Consider the following 24856-nt stretch of genomic DNA (forward strand, 5'->3'; position numbering starts at 1 on the left):
ATAGAATTAGGTCATGTGAACATTTAAAGGGTCTTGATATGATTTGACAGATAACTTTCCTAACTGGGGCAGGGGGATGCTGTGGTGTAGCGGGTTAAGTTGCTACTTGGGAAACTCATATCCCGTGTCAGAGTACCGATTTGATTCCTGGCTGCTGCACTTCCCATCCAGCTCCCTGCTAACGCACACGGGAAGCAGGTGAAGATAACTCAAGTGCTTGGGTCCCTGGCACCATATGGAGACCTGGTGGAATTTCTGGCTCCTGGCTTTGACTTGGCCCAGCCCTGGCTTTTGTGGCCATTTGAAGACTGAACCAGAGGATGCAAGATCTGTCACTTGCCTTTCAAGCAAATAAATCTTGTAAAAAATCCTAACTTGGTCTAATTTATATCCCCATCAGAGTGTGAGTGTTCACCCTACTCTCGCTGATGGAGTTTGTTCACACTCCAAAGTGGCTAAACTGGATCCATGGGACCTGTCATTTTTTGTCTTTATGTGATTAATGAGTTTGAACACTACAATAACTTAGTAAAACGTTTAACTGTTGTATTTGTGGATTCAGCGTTCACGTACACACGTTTTTCCTTTGCCGGGTTAGGGTCTCGGTGTCTCGCCTACTCCTGCTCTCGGTCCTTGCGCTGCTCCAGACTTCTGTCCAGGCTGCACTGGACCCGACAGTGGCTGCACGAGGCCGTGCCCCTCGGGTTGTGTGTGTCAGCCGCGGAAATGCTTCCTGGACTTACTGAGAAGGCCAGCAAACGCAAAGCAGATGCCCAGTACAGTTCCGGGCAGTCAACACTTTACACCTGGACTACAGCCAGGCCACCCCCGCTTCCAGTGCAGGAAGCCCGAGATTCGAGATTCTTTCCGAACGATGGAAAACCGCAGATTGGAAGCTCGACTCTCCCATCCTTCACCACAAACCCCACGTGTCTGGAATATTCTTGAGATAGTATGATTCCTGTCACTTTCGGAAAAGCGGACGTGGGCCTGAGCTTGTTGAAACGCGGGCTTTCGCGTTCGCGGCGGTGCGGCCGCTCGCTCGGATGCGCGCAGGGGCCTCGGCCCCGGGCACGCGCTCGCGGCAGAAACAGCGACGCTCCGCCACACACACACACTCGGGCCGCTTCTGACAGAAGTCAGCGTTTGTTTCCAGTCAGCGCAGCTGTTCTCCGGCCGCTGACTGAAACGCAGAACGGCGGCGGCGACGGCCGGGTGAGCACCGGACCGGACCGGACCGGACCGGAGAAGGCCAGTCGGCACCGGGGCCGACCGGCCCGCCCACTGCAGCGCTGAGTCGGCGACGGGCAGGGGTCGCCGGACGCGGACGAGCGTCACCCCTCCTCACGATCCGAGCCCGAAACGCGCGGCGGCGCCCACCCCAGGGCCTGGTCAGGCACTTCCGGCTCGCACCGCATCGCAGCGCGCAGGCGCCCGGGACCGCGCGGGCGGGGGGCGTGTGCGCCGCGCGGCCTCTCCTGCGCCTGCGCGGGCCGCGCCGCTCGGGTCGGCGGGGGCAGACCCTGCGCCGACGTCGCGCACTGCCGCGGCTCCGGCCGGGGTCGCTCTCGCTGCCCAGCGCGGCGTCCGCGGCGAGGCCCCGAGCTCCGCAGGGCTGTGGGGAGGTAAGTGGCCGCCGGGGCCTCGCCTCAGCCCTGCCGCGCTCCCTCACCAGAGCCGCCGGCTCGGGGCCCGCACTCGACCCCCGCAGCAAGGGGCAGGCCGGCCGGGAGCTGAGGGCCGCAGGGCCGCCGCGCAGTCCGCTCGGGGGTCCCGCCCTGGGGCCGCCGCGGGGCTGACCTTCCTGGCGGCCAGCGCCTTTGTGGGCCCGGGTCCCTCGCGGGCCGGCGCCGGGACGCGCCTTCGCGAAGCCAAGTTGGTCTCTGACGGGCGCCGGCGATGCGGTGCGGGGTTCGCCGCCGCCGGGCGTCCGGCCGAGGTGCGGTGGCTCGCTGCGGTGGAGCTGCGTGGAGTGGTCCCCGCGCTGCTTCCTTCACTGCCTCCGTGCCTTTGCTGAATTAAGAGGACGGGGTTTCGTGTATAGGTAGTGGCATTGGGTGTTTTCTTGCTGAAGTTTGCATTTCAGTTTCCCAAGTTCTAAATAAGCTTCGTAGGCATAACTTTGGCTTTTGGAGTACACGAGCACAACGGAGTTGGAAACGGTGAAATTGCGATGGAAGCCAAGTTCCCGTCGATCTGTGGGCCCCAGACGCAGGGAAAAGTGATGGGCTAGGATAGTGCCACAGTCCACTGAACATTATGACTGGGGGGAGTCACGCTTAAAAATGAACGGCCCCAGAGAGTTTTTGTTCATTAATGCAGTATATTTACCATTTTGGAAATGAAAGCGCAGAACATAATTAACTTGTTCATTTAAAAGTAGCAAGCTCCGCTGTAAGGAAAAGTTAAGTGTTTGAAGAGAAATTGGCTTTGCATGGACATTGCAAACATTTGCATATATATGGAAACACTGCTTGGTATGCCATTGGTCTGTTGTTTTTGAGTATAAAAGATTTATTTATTTATTCGAAAGAGTTACAGAGTGAGGAGAGGCAGAGAGAGAGAGAGAGAGAGAGAGAGAGAGAGAGAGGTCTTCCATAAGCTGGTTCACTCCCCAGATGGCTGCAGCGGCCAGTGCTGCGCCGATTGGAAGCCAGGAGCCAAGAGCTTCTTCCAGGTCTCCCACGTGGGTGCAGGGCCCAAGGACTTGAGCCATCTTCCACTGCTATCCCAGGCCATAGCAGAGAGCTGGATGGGAAGAGGAGCAGCCGGGACTAGAACCAGTGCCCATATGGGATGCCTGCACTTCAGGCCAGGGCGTTAACCCGCTGTGCCACAGCGCCGGCCCCTGAGTATTAAACTTCTAAAGAGAGTTAGTGGATCAAGTTATTAGGAATGTTTTTGAGGCTGTTGATATAAAATATAAATATATATATTTCTAGCCATATTATTTTCTTTAGAGATTGTACCAGTGTACTTTTTGTCATCACATCTTTGCCAACATTTAATACTTTTATTATTTAAAAAAGTAGTTTTCACTTAGTAAGCACCAAAAAAAATGTGGAGCATTACTTTGTTAGTTCATTGAGCATTTTAGTGTAATATTACAGTTCTCTGTTGATATTATTTGCCCAATTATAGTACAATGCCCAAGTGTCTTTATAACAGATTTTTAGGAAAAGAACACAATTATTTTTTCCTGTTTACCAAAGTATTGCTTGTAAGAAAATGAAATGTCATAGAGACATAGAGTGTAGCTATGAAATGCTTACATAATCCCATGTCCAGATTTATGGAATTATTGACAAATGTTCCTCATATTTCCCCATGTGTCTTTGCTAGTGCAATTTTTTTTTAACAATTCATTTGTAATAAGGGGCTTATAACATGCAGAAACTTTGCTGTTTGATTTTCGTTCATTTAACATTGTAGGTTGGATATTTTTCCTCAGCAGTACGTTTAACTGTGTGGCAGAGTTTTACCCAGAGTGGTTTTGGGCACGGGGACCGTGATCTTCAGTTCCCTGATGTCAGGTCTGTGTCCTCTCTTCTGGGTGGTCTCATCCCACAGCTTAGGGTGCTGGTTTCTAAATCTCTGTCTCAGGCGGCTCTCCTGCATTCCGATCCTTGCCCTAGAAGGATGTTCTCGAGGTTGTTCAGGCAAACAGCAGTCCAGGAGTGGGCGCGTGCTTGACTTCATCCCTCTGCTCTTGGTGTTGCCTGTCATAGCCAGTGGCACCACCGTCTGTTTTCAAGATGGAAACCTGGCAGTTACCCTCATCTTCACTCTCACGCTCCATAAAATCTCATTCTTGAGCCTCTTGTACATCTTTCTCTCTTCATCTCCACTACGTTGTCTCGAGTTCTTGTCTTCTCTCATCCTAACCATGTTAGGAGTCTACTTGTCATTTCTGATCAGTTTTTCCTATAACTGCTCTTTGTTTTAAATCCTGAAGGATTTTTTATACGGTAAATAATGTAAAGATTTGTTTGGAGGAGCAGGCATTTACCCCAGCATTTTGCATGCTCACGTTCCACGTTAGAGTGGCTGCATTTGTTTCCTGTCTCTGACTCCTGACTTCAGCTCCTGCTAATTTTGGGAGGCAGTGGTGATAATTCCAGTGTTTGGGTTTCTGCCACTCTGATGGGAAACCTGGATTGATTTCTTGGCTTCTGCCATGGCTGTTGTGAGCATTTGTGGAGTGAACCAAAAGATAGGAGCTTTCTCCATTTCTCTCTCTCCCTCTACCTTCTTCTCTTCCTCTGTGCCTCACAAAAAAATTGTTTAAGAAATCCGAGAGTACATAATGGCCAAGTGAGTAAAAGTTCCCCAAACAGGCTATTCTGTGTATGCATATATAAACTTCGTTAGAACAATCTTACATTTGTTTTTTAAGTAATTGATTAATTTGAAAGGCAGAATGACAGAGGGGGAGAGAGAATGAGAATGATCTGTGGTCCACTGCTTTATTCTCTAAATGGCTGCAACAGGCAGGTCTGGGCCAGGTCAAGGCCAGTATGAACTCTATCCACGTCCTCTGCATGGGTAGAAGGGGGCACAGGTTGGGACCGGCTTGTGGCGTTGTGGTAAGGATACCGCCTGCAGTGCCAGCATCCCATATGGGAGTTGGTTCAAGTCCTGGCTGTTCCACTTCCAGTCCAGCTCTCTGCTATGGCCTGGAAAAGCAGTGTAAGATGGCCCAAGTCCTTGGGCCTCTGCACCCACAGGGGAAACCTGGAAGAAGCTCCTGGCTCCTGGCTTTAGATCTACGCAGCTCTGGCCGTTGCGGCCAATTGGGGAATGAACCAGCGGATGGAAGACTCTCTTTCTGCCTCTCCTTCTGTCTCTAACTCTTTCAAATAAATAAATCTTTAAAAAAAATAGAAGAAAGGGCACAAGTACATGTGCTGTCTACCGCTGCCTTCCCAGTGCGTTAGCAGGAAGCTGGATTATAAGAGAAGCAGCCAGGATATGACTAGGGACTCCCCTACAGGATGTGATTGTTACAAGTGGCAGTTTTAACCCACTTATGTTTCTTTTATGTCTTCTACTATAGGTGATAGTTCGCTGGCACTAAATGTATAGTTGGTTGTTTGAAATGAGAAGTATATGCAGCTTTTTAAGATTTAATGTTAAAAACTCAGCATACAGCATTTACATTGTTTTATTTATTTATTTATTTATTTTGACAGGCAGAGTGGACAGTGAGAGAGAGAAACAGAGAGAAAGGTCTTCCTTTGCCGTTGGTTCACCCTCCAATGGCCGCTGCGGCCAGCCTACTGCGCTGATCCAATGGCGGGAGCCAGGTACTTATCCTGGTCTCCCATGGGGTGCAGGGCCCAAGCACTTCTGCCATCCTCCACTGCACTCCCGGGCCACAGCAGAGAGCTGTCCTGGAAGAGGGGCAACCGGGACAGAATCTGGTGCCCTGACCGGGACTAGAACCCGGTGTGCCGGCGCCGCAAGGCGGAGGATTAGCCTAGTGAGCCGCAGCGCCGGCCTGTTTTATTTTTTAAAGATTTATTTATTTATTTAAAAGGTAGAGTTACAGAGAGGCAGAGGCAAAGAGAGAGACACAGAGAGAGGTCTTCCGTCCGCTGGTTCACTCTCCAGTTGGCTGCACAGCTGGAGCTGCGCCGATCTGAACCCAGGAGCCAGCAACTTCTTCCCGGTCTCCCACGCAGGTGCAGGGGTCCCAAGTCTGGGCCATTTTGTGCTGTTTTCCCAGGCCACAGCAGAGAGCTGGATTGAAAGTGGACCAGCTGGGACTCGAACTGGTGCCCATATGGGATGCCAGTATTGCAGGAGGTGGTTTTACCCACTATGCCACAGCACTGGCCCCACTGTTTAATTTTTTAAAATAAGAAGGATATAAAAGCTTATCTTTCTTTTTTTTAGGCATCTTAAATAACATAATGCAAAGTGGTTGTTTGGCCTAGTGGTTACATACCAGAAAGGATGCCTACGTTCTACATGGGGGTGCAGGGGTTCATTTCCTGGCTCCAGCTCCTGATTCCATCTGCCTGCTAATGTGAACCTGGGGAGGCAGCAATGATGGCTCAAGTTGTTGGGTTCTGCCATTTACATGGGAGACCTGGACTGAGTTCTTGACAAGCATGAGCTCTCTGGCCTCTCTGCCTCTCAAACAAATAATTTTTTTTATTTTTTTGACAGGCAGAGTGGACAGTGAGAGAGAGAGACAGAGAGAAAGGTCTTCCTTTTGCCGTTGGTTCACCCTCCAATGGCCACCACAGCTGGTGCACTGTGGCCGGCCCACCACACTGATCGGAAGGCAGGAGCCAGGTGCTTATCCTGGTCTCCCATGGGGTACAGGGCCCAGGGACTAGGGCCATCCTCCACTGTACTCCCGGGCCACAGCAGAGAGCTGGCCTGGAAGAGGGGCAACTGGGACAGAATCCGGTGCCCCGACCGGGATTAGAACCCGGTGTGCCGGCGCCGCAAGGCGGAGGATTAGCCTGTTGAGCCGCGACGCCGGCCTCAAACAAATAATTTAAAAATACTATAATGCTCAGTGCTTCATCAGACATTGTAATAGAGATAGAAACTTTTTAAATAGATGATGTTCAATGAATTTCATAATTTATTTAAGAAAATCCTTTGGTTTTGGCTAATGAGTTTTCTTGACTTTTCAGTTCCTATGTATTTTTAAAATAGTCTGTATTCAGAGTTCCTTCATTACTTTTTACCATGTTTTTTAAATGTAATGCTTGTTTATCAAAGGGGATACCTAAACAGAATCTACACAGTAAAGTATACTGCAAGACTCACAGTGAAAACCAGCAGTCCTGTGCTGCAGTGTGTCTCATCTCCAATTCCCACTCCCCAGTGGCAGCGTTTCTGTCAGTGGCCCTGTGTGCATCAGAACACAGAACATTATTTCAGCAGCTGTTTTCTTGCTAGTAACTAGTAACACTTCCGATGCAGAGGCGAGAACTTAACCCTTAACTGTATGTGAAGTGGTGCCTTAGTGCACTCGGATTCTATCTCTCAGCTGTTTTTGGGAAAAACTGCTCCAGTGTCAGTGACTTTAACTCTCACCTCCAGGTTTTTTTTTTTCAATAATGTGTTTGGCTATACAAGGGAACTTCAAGAAGTTTGTGGGAAATGGAATTAAAAGATAAGTGGATTAAAATATTTAAAAAAAAAACATGTTTTGGTACAAAAAGATTTTGAACTCTATTGGTAGTTTTTTCATGATACACTTTTCCATGAACTTTTTGTTTTTTTTTTTAAAGATGTATTTTTATTAGAAAGGCAGTTATGGGGCAGAGGGGAATAGATCTTCTCTCCTCTAGTTCACTTCTCAAGTGGCTGCAACAGCCAGGTGTGTGCCATGCTAAAACCAGGAGCCAAGAGCTGCTTCCAAGTTTCCCACATGGATGCAGGGGCCGAAGCACTTGGACCATCTTTCACTGCTTTCCCAGGGTGCTGGATCGGAAGTGGAGCAGCTAGGTCTTGGACTGGTGCCCATATGGGATGCTAATATTGCAGGGAGCAGCTTAACTTGCTATACCACAACACAAGCCCCTTCTGTGAACTTTTTGAAGACCCCTCAAACAATTGTTTACCCTTTTCTCGTCTACCTACCCAAGTTTTAGGTATCATTTTGTATCATAGAAGTAGGAGTTCAGTTTTGTACTGCACTGCATTTCTCTGTCCTTTATTTTCTAAAATTAGTTATATACTAAATTTAGTGTATGTATCATTTTAACTATGTTAAGTTCATGTATAGCTGATGTTATTTTCTTTCTTAAACTTTTTTGGTTTTGGGAGGCCAGAGCTGTGGTGCAGCAGGTAGAGTCGCCGCTGCTTGCAGTGGTGGCACCCCATGTGGGCACCCGTTCATGTCCTGGCTGGTCTGCTTCCGATCCAGCTCCCTGCAGATGTGCCTGGGAACACAGCAGAGGACAGCCCGAGTGTTTGGGCCCCTGCACCCATGTCAGAGACTTGGAAGGAGCCCTCAGCTCCTGGTTTTAGCCTGGCCCAGCTCCAGCTGTTGAGGCCATTTGGAGAGTGAACCAGCAGATGAAGGTCTCTCTGTCTCTCCTCCTTTTTTCTCTCTTTCTCTTTAAAAAGCAAATTTTTTTCATAGAGTAAATAATTATCTTAATTCTTTTCTATATTTACATGCTTGTATCTTTTTTTTTTTTTATTTGAAAGAGTTATACCACAGAGAGAGGAGAGGCAGAGAGAGGTCTTGCATCTGATGGTTCACTCCCCAATTGGCCGCATCAGCCAGAGCTGCGCCGATCTGAAGCCAGGAGCCAGGAGCTTCCTCCAGGTCTCCCACACGGGTGCAGGGGCCCAAGGAGTTGGGCCGTCTTCTACTGCTTTCCCAGGCCATAGCAGAGAGCTGGATAGGAAGAGGAGCAGCCAGGACTAGAACTGGCGCCCATATGGGATGCCTGTACTTCAGGCCAGGGTGTTAACCCGCTGCGCCACAGAGCTGGCCCCATTTTTGTATCTTTATAAAAGTATGTTTTATATCTCCTTTGTATGTCTTTTTATATTCTTTATTTGATCTATTTACCCATCAACCAAGATAGGTCGGTCTCCTCCTAGTCGTCCTGAACAGTCGTTCTACTACCCTGCTTGCCTTGGTGCGGGCTGTTGCCGTTTCACAGTCAACTAAATTCCATCTGTCTCTCCTGTACTGGATTCCCCCTCGTGTTGGTAGAGCACATTTTTTTAAAAAGATTTATTTATTTATTTGGAAGTCAGAGTTACAGATAAAGAGAGGCAGAGGTATAAAGAGAGAGCTTCCGTCTGCTGGTTCACTCCCCAAATGGCCACAATGGCCAGAGCTGAGCCAGGCTGCAGTCAGGAGCCAGGAGCTTCTTCTGGATCTCCCACATGGGTGCAGGGGCCCAAGGACTTGGGCCGTCTTCTGCTGCTTTCCCAGGTGCAGGTGCATTAACAGGGAGCTGGATTAGAAGTGGAGCAGCTGGGATTCTAACTGGTGCCCATTTGTGTTGCCGGCGCTTCAGGCAATGGCTATACCCGCTATGCCATAGAACTGGCCCCAGTAGGGCACATTTTACAGTAGCTTCCTGAGAAAGACTGAATGGGAGGCAAGGGCTTTTTTTTTGGTTCTTGTTTTTTTATTCAGCCCTTATACTTGATTGATAGTTTTGTTGAATATAGAATTCTAAATTATAAAGTCACTTACTCTTAGAATTTTGAAGGCATTGTTTTCTCACTTCTGTGTAGCTGTTGAGAAATCTAATGCCAGATGGCAGAACCAGCCCTTTATGACCCATCATCCTCTGGAAGCTTTTATTTTGATCTGGCAAGTGTGTTTTAAGCACATGTTACGTGCCAGCCACTGTTCAAGGTAACATTGAATATATAACAAATAATAACAAATTTTGGGAGAGAGGAGTTCAAAATGGAAAACAGTGTATACACATAAATAAATTGTACAGAGCATTAGAGGGTCATAAAGTAAATAAATGCTTTAGGAGAAGAAGAGAACAGGATGGGTAGGTGTGTTGGGGAAAGGAAAGGTGGGGATGCACATTCCAGTATGAAATAGAGTGACTTCCCTTAAGCCTCAGGGGTCTGGCAATCTCACACGGGTGTTGTTGGATAAGGGCTTTTCATTCACGTGGTAGGCTCTATGTGGCCTCCTCCCCCTTCAGGTTGGGGTCCATGACTTGACAGTGCCTTCTTGCTCCCTTCTTGCCTCCGCTTTCTGCACCTCTTGGTACTTGCATAACAGATCTCATTAGATTGATCATATGATATTTTTTCTTTTATCTTCCATCCCTTTATTTTTATTCTACTTTCTGGGATATTTTCTCAACTTTATTTTCTAATACCGTGGATTGCCTTTTTAACAAGGAAATTTTTATTTTAGAACAAGTTTAGATTTATAGAATTGCCGCAAAGATGTGCATTTTCCATATACCCCACACCCAGTTATTTATAGCCTATGTTAATGAGATATATATGTCATGATTAGTGAACCAGTAGTGATGTATTATAATTGAAGTCTGCACTTTATTCACATTTTCTCTTTTTCTCTAGATACCTTTTATGCCCCAGAATACCACCTCTGTTGGCTAGGCATGTCTTCCTGGCCCTCTGGTAGTGGCAGTTTCTCAGACATTTCTTGTTTGCCCTTGAGTTCTGAGCATTATTGGTCATGTCTTTTGTAAAAAGCCAGTTGTCTCGTGTTTTTCCTTGAGTAAATTGGGGCATGGGTTTCTGGGGAGGAAGACAACACAAAAAAAGGGCCATTCCCATCACATCACATCACAGGTGTATGAGGGTGCTTCAGAAGTTCTTGGAAAATGGAAATGCAATTCAAAAGATACGTTCATTTTGGTACAGATGTGTTTTGAACTCCATGCATAATTTGTTTTTTAGAGGGGATGTCTTTTTTTCTTTAAGATTTATTTATTTCACATTCAGGGTAAAAGTGAGGGTGGGAGGAGAGAGATGTCTTCCACTGATTCCCTCCCCAAGTGGCCACAACAGGTGAGAGTGGTCCAGGAAGCCAGGAGCCAGGAGCCCAGTCTGAGTCTCCTATGTAGATAGCAGGGATCCAAGCCTTGGGCCACCATCTTCTTCCCAAGCACATTAGTGGGGAGCTGGATTGGAAGTGGAGTAGCGGGGACATGAACTGGCACCCACATGGGAAGACGGTGTTGCAGGTGACGATTTTACCTGCTATGCCACAATATTGGTCGCTCCATGAACTTTTTGAAGTCCCCTCCTATACTCTCAGTGTGATTAATGCTTTTGGTACTAACCTTGATCACCTCTTTGAGGGAGTTTTCAGATTTCTGCACTGTAGTTTTCTGTTCTTTTCAGGGGAAAGTCACTATGTGCAGCGCACACTTAAGGAGCAGGGGATTCTATTTCCTTGAGGGGAAAAATCTGCATGTATTTAGAATTTTAGAATTATTTTTGCACGAGATATTTGTCTTTTTCTTATTTATTCAATTATTTATGGTAGTATGTACACAATCTTTTGATACTCTGGGTTTTTATCAGGTACAACTGTTTTATTTATTTAAAGATGTATTTACTTGAAAGAGTTACAGAGAGAAGTAGAGACAGAGAGAAAGAGGTCTTCCATCCACTGGTTCGCTTCTCGAATGGCTGCAGTGGCCAGAGCCGAGCTGATCCGAAGCCAGGAGCCAGGAACTTCCTCCGGGTCTCCCATGTGGGTGCAGGGGCCCAACAACTTGGGCCATCCTCTGCTGCTTTCCCAGGTGCATTAGCAGGGAGCTGGATTGGAAGTGGAGTAGCTAGAACTTGAACCAGTACGCATATGGGATGCTGGCACTGCAGGCCAGGGATTTAACTCATGGGGTCACGGCGCTGGCCCCTGTATTTATTCTTTTTGCTCACTTTATTCTAGTTGTGACTACTGGGAGCCCTCTCACTTTGCTCCTGTATCCCTTTTACACACTCTGATTAGTGTGTGTGTGTATGTGTGTGTGTATGCGTCTTCTTACTTTCTGATAGTTACAAGATGCTTGTTACTCATCTTGTTTACTTCCTGCCCCAATCCTAATGGTTTTTCCAAGGAACCCTGGTTCCTTTTGTTAGAGAATGGTATTAGAAACCAAAATCTGGGGCCAGTGTTGTGATGTAGTGGGTAAAACCACCTCCTACAGTGCCAGCATCCCATATGGTCACCACTGTGAGTCCTGGCTGCTCCACTTCCAATCCAGCTCTCTTCTGTGGCCTGGGAAAACAGTAAAAGATGGCCTAAGTCCTTGGGCCCCTGCACCTGTGTGAGAGACCAGGAAGAAGCTCCTGACTCCTGGCTTCGGGTCAGAGTCTGGGGAGTGAACCAGTGGATGGAAGACCTCTCTCTCTGTCTCTACCTCTCTCTCTTTAACTCTGACTTTCAAATAAATAAATAAATCTTAAAAAAAAAAAAGAAACCAAAATCTGGATAATATGTCTATTAATTCTAGGCCTTCTCAGCTGACAAGGCAAGGAGACATGTTTCTACTGATGTGTGTATACGTATTTACAAATATTTCTATGTGTATGTCTGTTATGCTAAGCATGAGTTTGTACTGATAGCTCCAAGTCAAATCCATTACTGTATAGATCATTCTAGCTTCCTCCTTTTGCTTACCTAAAACTTTCCCCTTCAGTGGGGAGAAGCCTGGCTCCTTCTGTCACCATCCTTTCACTTAATTGTTCAATTTCAGATTGCATGTATAGACTTGTTAAACTGTGCCCCTGTGGAATGCAGTGCTGTCAGCTAAGATAAAATAGTGTGATCCTTTTGCCTTTAGTCTTGCAGACTCCATTTATTTCCAGAGGTCAGCACTGTATTCCTCCAACCCATGACATGAGGTGGTTTTGTAGATTTGGAATATATTTTGTATACTGTTGCATTCTGCATTACATTCTGGGGTCTCTCTACCTCCTAAATACTTTCTTTAAAACTATGTACACTGAAGTTTATGTTGTAAAGTTCTGTGAATATCGATAAATGCTTAATGTCTTGTAGTCATCATTACAGTATCATATAGAATAGTTTCAGGACCCTGAAAATACTGCTTCACGTAGCCAACCCTCTCTTTCCAGACCACTGGCCCTCACTGGTGTGCTTATTGTTTCTGTGGTTTTACCTGTCTTAGAATTTCATATAATTGGAATCATACAGCATGCAGATTCTTTCACTTAGTATGCATTTTAGACTGACCCATGTCTATTTGTGACTTGGTAGCTCATTTCACTATGTCACTGTGAATAATACTCCATTGTATGGATGTATCATGGTTTATCCGGATGTCCTGTTGAAGGACATCTTGTTTGTTTGCAGCCTTTCATAGTTTTAAATAAAGCTGCTCACATATATTCACATCTGAGTTTCTATGGGGACAAAACTTTTCATTGAGATGTGTAATCACCTAGTAGCGCAGTTACTGGGTCAGGTGGTAAGATCTGTTTGGTTTTGTGAGTGTGCTGAACCCTCTTCTCCTCCAGAGTCTCTGTGCCATTTTGCTTTTCCGGCAGCAGTAAGAGTTCTGTTGTTCGGATCTTCATAACGCTTGGCATTGCTAATCTGTTGGACTTGAGGCCTTCTAAAAGGTGTGAGTGCTCTCATTATTTCAGTATCTCGGTATTTCAGTCGTAGTTGTCGAAAGACAAATGATGTTGAGTATTTTTACATATTTTTATTTGTCATCTGTGTATCTTCTTTGGTGAGGTGTCTATTCAGAGTGTTTGTTCATCTATAAGCTGGTTGGCTTCCTTGTTGGGTTTTTGGAGTTCTTTCTGTATTTTGGGTGCAATTCCTTTATCAGATAGGTGTTTTGCAAACATCGCCCAGTCTGTGGCTTATTTTCTTATTTTTTTTAAAGATTTATTTATTCATTTGAAAGGCAGAGCTACAGAGAGAGAAATCTTCCATTCCGCATGGGATGCTAGCCCTCCAGGCAGCTGCTCTACCTTCTATACCACAGTGCAGGCCTCAACTTTTTTTTCTTTCATAACAATGGTGTTGTATTTAAAATCTCATCACCAAACCAAAGGTGATTTTATTTCTTGTTTTCTTCAAGAAGTTTTATAATTTTACATTTTCTGTTTAGAAATATTATCCATTTTGAATATACTATCATTCAAAGTGTAAGATCTATATCTAGGTTAATATTTTACATGGAATTTTCCAGTTTTTTCAGCATTTCTTGTTGAAAAGACTGTTCTGTTAAATTGCCTTTACTCTCAGTGTCAGAGATAAAGTTGACTATTTGTGTGGGTCGTTTTCTGAGGTCTTTATTCTGCTTCATTGATCTCTCTGTGTGTGTGCTTTTGCCAGGAACACATTGCCCTGATTACTGTAGCCATCTTACATGTCTCAGGTATGCTGATTCCTACAAGTTTTTTATATTATTCAGTGTTGTGCTAGTTATTCTAGGTCCTTTGTCTTGTCACATGAACTTCAGAATTCGTTTCTTAAGGCCTACAAAATAGCTTCTCAGGATTCTGGTTAATACTGCATTGCTTCTACAGTCTAAGTTGATAAGAATTGGTATCTTACTGAGTCTTCTATAAGCAAACCTGGACTGTATCTCAATTTGTTGAGAGTTTTTGCTTTTCTTTTTTCCATTACTATTTTGTAGGTTTACATACATAGATCTTCTATACATTTTGTTAGATTTATACCTAAGTATTTCATTTTAGATGCTTTTAAGTGCTATTTTTAATTACAGATTACTATTATTCATTTTCATGTATAGGGATACAAATGACTTTTGTATATTGACGGTATATCATGCAACCTTGGTATGCTCACCTCATCCACTTTTTGGTTCTATTTTGGGGAATTTTCTGCATAGAAAATCATACTGTTGCAAATAGAGTTTTGTTTCTTCCTTTGCAGATGGCATTTTCTTGTCTTACTGCGCTATCCAGGGCTTTCAGTATGATATTGGATAGGAAAGGTGAGAAAGGACGTTCTTGCTTTGATCCTAGTTCTTGAAGGGTGGCAGTTTCCCATGAAGTATGTGAATAGTCTTCAGAAAGTTCATGGAAAATGTATGTCGTGAAAAAAAACTATGTGTATGTTTCAGAATTTTTGGCACTAAAATAAATGTACTAATTTGTTGAAATGTTTCTGATCAGGATCTGGTTTAAGGCACTAAAAAGGGTAAGACATCAATTGGAATAGAGCCCTTATCAGAGCAACATGAATTCTGCTAAAATTGGAGAAAGAACAGACATTACTGTGAGGCTTGGGTGGAATGTGGTGAAATCATTGATCCTTTATGATAAGTTTATGGGGATAATGCCTGAAAGAGATCAAGTTGCAAATGGATAACTCCTTTTAAGAAAAGGAGGAGACAATGCTGAAGATGAAGCCTACAGTGGCAAACCACCCACATCAGTCTGGGAGGTAAAAAAATGCTGGTTTGTTCCCTGATTGAAGAGAACTGGTTATTAGCAGCAGAAACACAGGGGACATCCTAGACATCTGAATTAGTTCAGCGCACGTAATTGAGACTGAAAAATGGAGCACACTTTCTGATTGGCGAGTGCCAACACTGTTGCCCCAGAGCAGCTGCAGACGACGGCAGAGCTTTCAGCGAAGTGTTAAGCAGTGAGATCAGGATCCTGAAGCGTTTCTGCGAAGACTTGTAACAGGACATGAAATGCGCTTTTACCAGTATGACCTTAAAGCGCAGACACAGCAGTGGCTGCCTGGACTTGGACATGGCTAGTCAAAGGAGAAGCAGTCTGGCCGGGGTCAAAATCAGGGCGTTTTTTTTGTGTGTTGACTTTCTGGAGGTCTGGAGAGTGATAGCATCTGGTTATTAGGAGAGTGTTGTGGGAAACCAAAGCTTTAGCAAATTCCCAGGAAAGCGATAGAGGAGAGTCCTTACCCATAACCATGCTCCTGCTTGCTCTTCTCATCAGTTTCCATGGGAAATCATTAGGCATCCGCCTTACAATCCTGATTTTATTCCTGAGGTCTTTTTGTTTACTGATTGTTAAAGGGCACTCTTCTCATTGTTTAGGTTTAAATTGCTATTTTTCTAGATTTCCAAGGTGGAAACTTAAATTACTGATTTCAGGTTTTTCTTTTTGTACGTATTTAGTGGTAAAATATTGTCAGTGTATTCCACAACCCTTTCTTGAATTTTAAAATTTCTGCTGTAAGTTTCCATGATCATTTTTTATTCTGCGTATCTTTCCAATTTGTGGTTTCCTGTTCTCAGTTTCATAGTTGCATTGCTTTTCTCTCTCTCTCTCTCTCTCTCTCTCTCTCTCGTAGAATAGTAGTTTCTTGGAAATTTCCTTCTACTTCCTACATTGTATTTTCCTCCGAATTCCTCTTTTGATTTGGTCTCAGTTTTGTGCATTCTTCTATATTATGATATAACCACATTTGAAACAGGGAAACAGAAGTGTAAGATTCTTCATTGAATTAGAATGTATTGAAAGTGCTTCTGAAGTATACTTGTTGCTTTTAAGTTGTTGCTAGTCTGATCTTCCTTGAAGATAATCTTCTCTGGCTTTTCTGTCTTTGGTGTTCAATAGTTGCACTACAGTGTATCTGAGAGTGAATTTCTATTTGTAATGCTTGGTATACTGTGTTATCTCTGTATCTGTTGAGTTGTGTTTTTCAGTTATGCTAGAATGATGGTGTTACTCAAATGGTGTTATTCTATATTCTGTTTTCTCCTAGGGAACTCCGTTCTTATTCTGTCACTTGTACCTCAAGCTCTTTTTCATATTTTCATCTTTGTCTCTCTGGGCTTCATTTTAGGAAATTTCTTCAGATAGGTCATCCAGTTCATTTAATTCTCTCTTAAGTTCTAATCTTTTTTTTTTTTAATAAATTAATTTATTTGAAAGTCACAGTTACAGAGTGAGAGGGAGAGACAAAGAGAGGGATCTTCCGTCTGTTGGTTCACTCCCCAGATGGCAGCAACGCCTAGGGCTGAGCCAGGCCAAAGCCAGGAGTCAGAAGCAAGTTCTAATCTTTTATACTCATCTTTAAAGTACTGTTTTTTTCTGGATGTCACGTGTCCTTAGTTTATGACATACAATCATAGTTAAGCCTTGTGAAGTCCTCTCACCTGTTTGTTGTCTTTTATTCCTTTTATTCCTTATTTCTTATATTAAATTTCCCACTCTAGGCAGCTGTTCAGTGTGTTTAATAATGTATATCCTTGTGTGTGTTTTTTTTTTTTTTTTTTTTTTTTTTTTTTTTTTTGACAGGCAGAGTTAGACATTGAGAGAGAGAAACAGAGAGAAAGGTCTTCCTTCCATTGGTTCACCACCTAAGTGGCCGCTACGGCCGGCATGCTGCGCCAATCCAAAGCCAGGAGCCAGGTGCTTCCTTCTGGTCTCCCATGCAGGTGCAGGGCCCAAGGACTTGGGCCATCCTCCACTGCCTTCCCGGGCCGTAGCAGAGAGCTGTACTGGAAGAGGAGCAACTGGAACAGAATCCGGCACCCCCACCGGAACTAGAACACTGGGGTGCCGGCGCCGCAGGCCGTGCTTGTTTTTATTAGACAAAATTTGTTTTATTTTATTGTGTTCTAAACAGTAAGATCAGAAGTATAAAGAAAACCTAGGAAACAGTTTGAAGAACATTGTGTAGAGTGTTCTATCTTCTTGATTAGCTTAGCTAATTGCTTTCTGTGTCATGAACTTAGCCCTCTGTGCTTGAACTTCCTGTACACATGCAGTTAATTCCAAAAATGATTAGATTGAGGGTCAGATTTTTTTTAGGCTATAATAGTTTTTAGATGATGCTATTCTTCCACATTTATTAGTAAAGAAATTGACCACTGTATTTAGATATTTTGACCTGATCTCACCATTGTGAAGTCGCTGATAACCTTTTCCTCTAACAATTTTTTTAAAAGATTTATTTATTTATTCGAGAGGCAAAGTTACAGAGAGAGAGAGAGAGAGAGACAGAGAGAGGTCTTACATCTGCTGGTTCACTCCCCAAATGGCCACAATGGCCGGAGCTGGACCAGTCCAAAGCCAGGAGCTTCTTCTGGGTCACTCATATGGGTGCAGGGACCCAAGCACTTGGGCCACTGAACCAGCACTCATATGGGATGCTGGTACTACAGACAGATGCTTACCCTGCTATACCACCGCACCAGCCCCTCCTCTTCCCAGAGAAACCTTTTGTTTAAGGAATACAGGCTTCATGCATTTCATAAGTACGACTTCAGGAATATAGTGATTCTTTCCACCATACCTGCCCTCCCACCCATACTCCCACCTTTCTTCCTCCTCCCTCTCCCATTCCCAGTCCCATTGTCCATTAAGATCCATTACTATACACACTATACACACTTACTATACACAGAAGACCAGCTCTGTACTAAGTAAAGAGTTCAACAATTTGCACAGAAAACAAAACAAAACAAAACTATTCCTTAACAGTTGAGACAAAGGATGTTCAAAGTCTTTGCATCTCGGTTATTTTCGCTTCTTTTTTTTAGAGAATTAATTAACTTTAAAGAAGCATCCAAGAGTGATACATCTTTTGTGAGCATGTAGACATAACTATAACTTAAGAGATGTAAAAATATCTTCCACTTAATACATTAAAAAAATAAGTACTTGAGAACGAGTTTTATCACTAATTAAGGAAACACCTAAGGAAACAAGGAATGGGGTTGGACACTTAGGCATAACTAAAACTTATGGGACATAAGAATATCCTCCACTTAATATACTAAAACAAAATAAACCTTTGAGAACAAGTTTTACTGTTAACTCTCATAATACAACTCTTTGACAATCGCTTTAAGTAACATTCTGACCTCAGAATCAGCCCTTAAGGCATTCTGGTCTGGCTGAAAAGCCCTGGAGAGCATTTCAGGCATTGGAAGCCAAGACATTGTGGCAAAAAATGTCCTGCATGAAAGACCTCAGTGGGTGTGACCCCAGTGGAAAGAAGGGGCTATCAAAGAAGAAGGTACTTTTCTCTGAAGGGAGAAGAGTATTTCCACTTTGCTCATGGCATTGTCTAAATACTGATGGAGTTTGTGTATTCAAAAGGCTTCCATAGCCTAGGCAGCTCATGTCAAGAGCACGAGTGATCACTGATGTCATACATAAGAGTGTTAATTTTTAAATTAACAACAGAAATCACTGTTTGCTAACTTCCCAAGCAGGACCTCTGTCCTCTAACAACTTTTTAGCATCCATTGCTAACCATCACCTGGTCCATTGATTGTATTAGGGACTATGAATAAATGATTTAAAGATTTTTAATATCCTTCTGAGTTCATTAACTGGAATCCTTATCTTAAGAACTATCCCCGCCACCCAACCCCCTGCAACTATTTTGTTGTCCTAAAATATATTTTGTAAATAAAGAGCAGGATAAATTATTGGCTGTTTTGCTTTATCAGTTTTCAGGGTAATGGGTTAGTGCCTTAGCAGTCCTCTACTAAATAGTAAGTTCTGTTTCTGTTTTCAGTATCATGATCTTGTGGATTTTTATTTTTAAATATTCTAGTTATTTGAGAGGTAGAGTTACAGACAGAGTGGAAGAGACAGAGAGAGAGGTCTTCCATCCACTGGTTCACTCCTCAATGGCTGCATTGGCTGGAGCTGAGCTGATCCAAAGCTAGGAGCCAGGAGCTTCTTTTAGGTCTCCCACATGGGTGCAGGGGCCCAAGCACTTGGCCCATCTTCTACTGCTTTCTCAGGCCATAAGCAGAGAGCTGAATTGAAAGTGGAGCAGCTGGAACATGAACCAGCAGCTGTATGGGATGCCGGCACAGGGTTAGCCTACTACATCACAGCGCTGGTCCCTGATCTGATGGATTTATGTCTGTTGATTTGTGGGTAGTCTTTCACAGTTGAGTTTGACATCCAGTTGTCCCATTTGAATCAGTGAGAGACCGTTCAAATTGATTTCAGTAGCCTATTGATATTACCCTATGGGTTGATTCCTGCAGGCTGTCTCGGGCTTTACTTGGTGGAGTTTCTGCTGCAGACCAGAGATTCATATGCCTTATTCATCTTTTTCATAAATGTTTTAATTTTCTTGGGCCTTTCTTACGTGCCTATTTTCTGTTTCTTTAATTTCTCTTCTTAAATGATTTGTTTTCAGTCTGTATGCTTTTTCTAGTCAAAGACTAAGTATCGTTTCAAATTTCAATTTCTGAATCCCACAAATTTTATATCACTGCTTTGTGTATTTTTTAGCTTTATATTATGAATTCTTCTTTGAGGAATTATTAGATGAATCTTTTAACATTTTTATTAGTCTGTGTATGCAAATGGTATGTGTTAGAGTTGGTTTTCATGTCATTTTACATATAAAGAGGCAGTTTCCCCAGCTAAATTACTGATTCTTCAAAGCAGTTCTCTTTAAATTTTATTCCTAGTTCTATTCCTTATGTTTCCTGGGCATGGACTAGTTGGTGTACTATTTATATGTTTGATAACTAAATGAAATAGCATTCTTTTTATTTTCTAGGCATACAAGAGTTAAATTCGGAATAAGTCTACAGGTAGAATGGACAGCTACTTTAAAGCAGCTGTCAGTGACTTGGACAGACTCCTTGATGATTTTGAGCAGAACCCAGGTTTGTTGATTTTTCATTATTGCCACTAATGAAAGTTTAAAAATAGCTGTAACATAGTTACCTCAGGCATACTCTTCTTCTTTTTTTTTTTTTTTTTTAAAGATTTACTTGAAAGAGTTACACAGATACATAGAGAAGGAGAGGCAGTTGCTTCTCGACCTTTTGGCTAAGATCAAGTGTGGAGAGAAGGAGAGGCAGAGAGAGAGAGAGAGAGAGGTCTTCCATCCACTGGTTCACTCCCCAGTTGGCTGCAACGGCCAGAGCTAGGCTGATCTAAAGCCAGGAGCTTCTTCCAGGTCTCCCACACGGGTATAGGGGCCAAAGGACTTGGGCCATCTTCCACTGCTTTCCCAGGCCATAACAGAGAGATGGATCAGAAGTGGAGCAGCCGGGTCTCGAACCGGCACCCATATGGGATGCAGGCACTTCAGGCCACAGCACCGGCCCCCTTCAGGCATGTTTTTAACATTCTTCCATTTCAGTTTTGGTCACATGGTTATCTCTGCAAAAGATTCACTTTATGTCATTATGTGTAACTTACTGATTTATTCGTTTTTTTTTTTTTTTCTTAAAGATTTATTTATTTTGTTGAGAGGCAGAGTAACAGACAGAGAGAGGGAGAGACAGAGAGAGGTCTTCCCTTTGCTGGCTTACTCCCCAAACGGCCATAATGGTTGAGGCTGGGCCTTTCCAAAGTCAGGAGCAAGGAGCTTGCAGGTCTCCCTTGTGGGTACAGGGACCCAAGCACTTGAGCCATCCTTCATTGCTTTCCCAGGCCATCTGCAGGGAGCTGAATCAGAAGTGGAGCAGCTGGGACTTGAACCAGCACCCAGCCCAAACCACTATGCCACAGCATTGTCCCACTAGTTTATTCTTACACTGAGTGAAATCAATAGCCAGAAATAAAAAGAAGACAACTAGAGTTTCTTCCAGACATAAACTTAATGTATAAAAAAAAAACTTTAAAAACCAGTATATTAGTAAGCTAAAGCAATTTGAAAGCTCTACATAACTTGGAATTTTATTGCTATGAGCAATGAAATACCATTTTCCAAGAATGAAAACTAGGAAAGTAGAGGACAGAGCCAAGAGGTTAGATTGTTTTGTTCCCTTTAGTCTGGTTTTTATAGTACAATTGAATTTCATGGACTTTTTATCACTTTGTGACATCACTTTCAAAAGTAAAAGTCAGAAAGCACTTTAAAATAAAATAAAAATAACTTTGGATATTAATTACCATTTTACAAAAGAATAATATAGCTATAGTCTTTAAAAATGTTTGGTATGGAAGTCTTACAAAATCTACCTTTATAATAATTTTTATTTGATTTGAGTCTACTGAATAACATTGTGTCTTATTTTTAATTAGATGAACAAGATTATCTTCAAGATGCACAAAATGCAAATGATTCTAACCACTGTTCAGTTTCATCAGAGTTAGCTTCCTCACAGCTAATACCACTGCTCCCAAAGGACCAACAATGCATCGATAGTTGTGGCTCATCAGAAACATGCTTTGAAGCAAATGAGATTTCCTTGAATGAGAAAACCCTTGAGGGACGAACTGCTATACAAAATGAAAAAAATGTGACAGGACTGGACCTGCTTTCTTGTGTGGATGCCAATACTTCAGATGAAACCCAGCCTTCATATATGGGACGGTGTAGGAAACCTGTTTGTGATCTGATAAGTGACACGGGCAACTTAGTTCATGCAACTAGTAGTGAAGAGGATATTAAACAATTATTGCCAGATGATATTAAGTCTAGTGCAGATTCTTTGATTGGATGGGACTTACCTTCAGTGTCAGATACTCCCTGTGTTTCTTCAACAGACCGTGGTAGTAGTCCCGTCAGAGAAGAACAAAATGATAACAACTCTGAATTACAAAATAAAGAAATCACTGGAACCAAAGAATTAGGTTTAGAAGCTGACACAGCACTTTTAGATTCTAGTAATCATGACAGAACAGAAAGTTTAGAAGATAAAAAGATCTCTAACCAGCTAGAACCAGTTACTGAGTTTAACACATCATCTGCTTTGACTCAACAAAGTTCCAAAATATTTGACGCCAAAGACAACCTACAACACAGGAGTCAGCCACTTGAATCCTTAAAAGATGATGGCTGTTTGGAAAAAGAGGAGGTAGTAGATGCGGCTGTCATTACTGCCACAGAACTTTTAAAAGAAGGAAGTAGCACAAGTGCTTTGCCTTGCAGTCTTACCAAAAATGAAGGTTTATACTTAAATGATTCACATGCAGAAGATGAAAACTTCAAGTTACCTGATTTATCCTTTGAGGAAGATACACCTGCTTTACTTATAAAGCAGTTTGCTGATGAAGACGTAAGAAGTCTAGATTTTAAAGACGATAATGATGCAGTGCAGGATTGCTCTCCAGCTTTACCTGCTTCCAAAGCAGATGTCTCCTCCCCGCTGTCCTGTCTGCCGTTGGCTGGGTCCTTGTGTGGAGCGTTAATGGAAAGGAAAGCGCACGGTGATTGTTTACCGCAGAGGGAAGACAAGGATAGTGTGCAGGATGCGGTGACTGTGCGGGAAGTACAGGCGCGCATTCCGCATGGCGAGCCCTGCAGAGCGGCGGAGCTCTTGAAAGAGGAGACGTGTAAAAGCACACTTCTGCAGCCATTCATAGAGAAGAGGGGGGATGGAAAGGTGGATCCTGACCCGACAGTAACCCGAGTTGCATCGTTGAGTTACCCTGGTAACACCAATGCCTGTACCGCCTCAGGACCCCAGATGGAACTTCCTGGTGCTGCCGCGCCAGAGCCTCCCGACCCCTGTGACGGCCTCGCTTTCTCATGCAGTGACATGGATGGGCAAGATTTGGATTACTTTAATATCGATGAGGGTATGAAGAGTGCTTCACTAATTAGTGATGCGGAGCTTGATGCCTTTTTGACAGAGCAGTACCTTCAGACCACTAACACACAGTGTTTTGAAGAAAATGTGAATGACTCAGAATCTCAGAGCGGTCCAGGAGATAGGAAAGGCTTAGGAAATGGACATGTTGATAATATATATTTTAATGCCGAAGCAGGAGCTGCCACGGAAAGTGGTAACATTAATATGATTTGTCAGACAGTTGATAAGCAAAATACACTAGAAAATAATGAGCTTTCTTTAGGGCAGAAAAGCATAATTCCAGGTGAACAAGGGTTACCTACCAGTAAGTCTGAGGTGATGAGTGAATTACCAGTCTCTGATACTAACAGTCAGTCTGTTTATGTTGGAGGGGCCAGACCTAAGCAATTATTTAGCCTTCCATCAAGAACAAGGGGTTCAAAGGAACAGAATAAGCTGGATGTTCCAGACACGTCAGAAAGCAAACCCAGCATAGCGAATAGCATCGCTCCAACCAGCTGTACTGCAGATCCTGCAGCTGATCCTCAGGCTAACTTCAACTCTAATTATATCGATATAGAAAGTAATCTTGAAAGTAGAGCCAGTCTTGTAACTGCAAATGAAGAGTCTGTGCCTGAAAACACATGCAAAGAAGGCCTGGTTTTAGGCCAGAAACAACCTGCATGGGTCCCAGACTCAGAGGCTCCAAACTGCATGAACTGCCAAGTCAAGTTTACCTTCACAAAACGGCGCCACCACTGCCGAGCGTGTGGGAAAGTAAGTGCTCAAAGTCTTTGGAGTCTTTTACTCTTTTGAAATAGTTAAAATTAAACCTAATGATAGAAAAGGCTGATTAACAGATGGCTACAAAATGGAGTTAGTTTAAAATTAGCGTCTTTAACCTAACAGCCATGGAAATATATAAGCCATTGTCGTTTTGCAAATTGCTTGATGGTTGAATGTATGTCATGTTTTCATGGGTATTAATTACATTCTGGAGAATGAAGGACACTTATTATTAATTCTTGTAAGATTTAAGAATGCATGTTCTTATCTCTTAGTATTGACACATTAGGGATTCCACATTTATCTGGGTCCCCCTTTATCCTTGAATATTTAAGACCACCCTGCAGCTAGTGTGACTGATGCTCAGGTAGGAGCAGTTTGGTTTGTGTGAGCTTCAGGTTCTCCTGGCTTTTGCCTGACCCAGCCCAGGTTGCTGTGGGCATTTGGGAGTGAACCAGTGGATGAGAGCTCTGTCCTTTTTGACCTCCCTCCCTCCTGTTTTTTCTCTCTCCCCTTTCCTTCCCTCCACCTCTTTTCCCTCTCTGTCACTCTGCCTTTCAAACAAATTTAATGGTTTTTAAGTTTCAAATAAAGAACTACAGAAAGCTGTGTTTTTTGTTTGTTTGAAGATTCATTTTATTTGAAAGGCAGAGTGACAGAGAGTAAGAGGAAGAGATAGAGATCTTGCGTCTGATGGTTCACTCCCCAAATGGCTGCAAGTGCCAGGCCTGGGCCAGGTTGAAGCCAGGAGCCAGGATCTTCATCTTGGTCTACCACGTGGGTGCAGGGGCCCAAGGACCTGGGCCATTTTTCACTGCTTTTCAAGGCACATTAGCAGGGAGCTGGATCCAAAGTGGAGTGGCCAGTACTCAAACCATTGCAGGTCTTGGTTAAATAAACCACGTTAAATAAATATGTTACAGTGCTGGCCCCACAAAGTTTTTAAAAGTGTAAATGCTTTCCTTAAAGAAACCTTTGTTTCTTTTCCAATTAACAACTTTTTTAAAGGATTTTCTTATCAGAGATGGGGTTTTAACTCATAGAAACCTCATTTAAGTAAAAAAAAAATCATGTTGGTACTCTACCTGTGATTATGGTGATTAGAAAAGTAATTTATATAGTAAGGAAAATGGGTT

General features: G+C 43.4%; 1 protein-coding gene across 14 annotated transcripts in view; it reads left to right on the forward strand.

Moving 5' to 3' along the window:
• The first annotated feature begins 839 nt into the window (after nt 1-839).
• Nucleotides 840-24856, forward strand: part of ZFYVE16 (zinc finger FYVE-type containing 16) — a 62909-nt gene continuing 38892 nt past the window's right edge. For 5 of the 14 annotated variants that reach the window (XM_051854050.2, XM_051854055.2, XM_051854053.2 and 2 more), the window contains exons 1-3: nt 1487-1625; nt 19964-20072; nt 21442-23711. In XM_051854050.2, coding sequence (XP_051710010.2) covers nt 20003-20072; nt 21442-23711 — 2340 coding nt within the window. In that variant the 5' untranslated portion in view covers nt 1487-1625; nt 19964-20002. Of the gene's footprint in view, nt 1216-1486; nt 1626-3432; nt 3534-19963; nt 20073-20426; nt 20527-21441; nt 23712-24856 lie in introns of those variants that run through there. The other 9 variants (XM_051854054.2, XM_070056333.1, XM_070056331.1 and 6 more) reach the window with 4 other exon arrangements.

The sequence above is a fragment of the Oryctolagus cuniculus genome, chromosome 14 (assembly GCF_964237555.1).
Source record: "Oryctolagus cuniculus chromosome 14, mOryCun1.1, whole genome shotgun sequence".
Taxonomy (NCBI): domain Eukaryota; kingdom Metazoa; phylum Chordata; class Mammalia; order Lagomorpha; family Leporidae; genus Oryctolagus; species Oryctolagus cuniculus.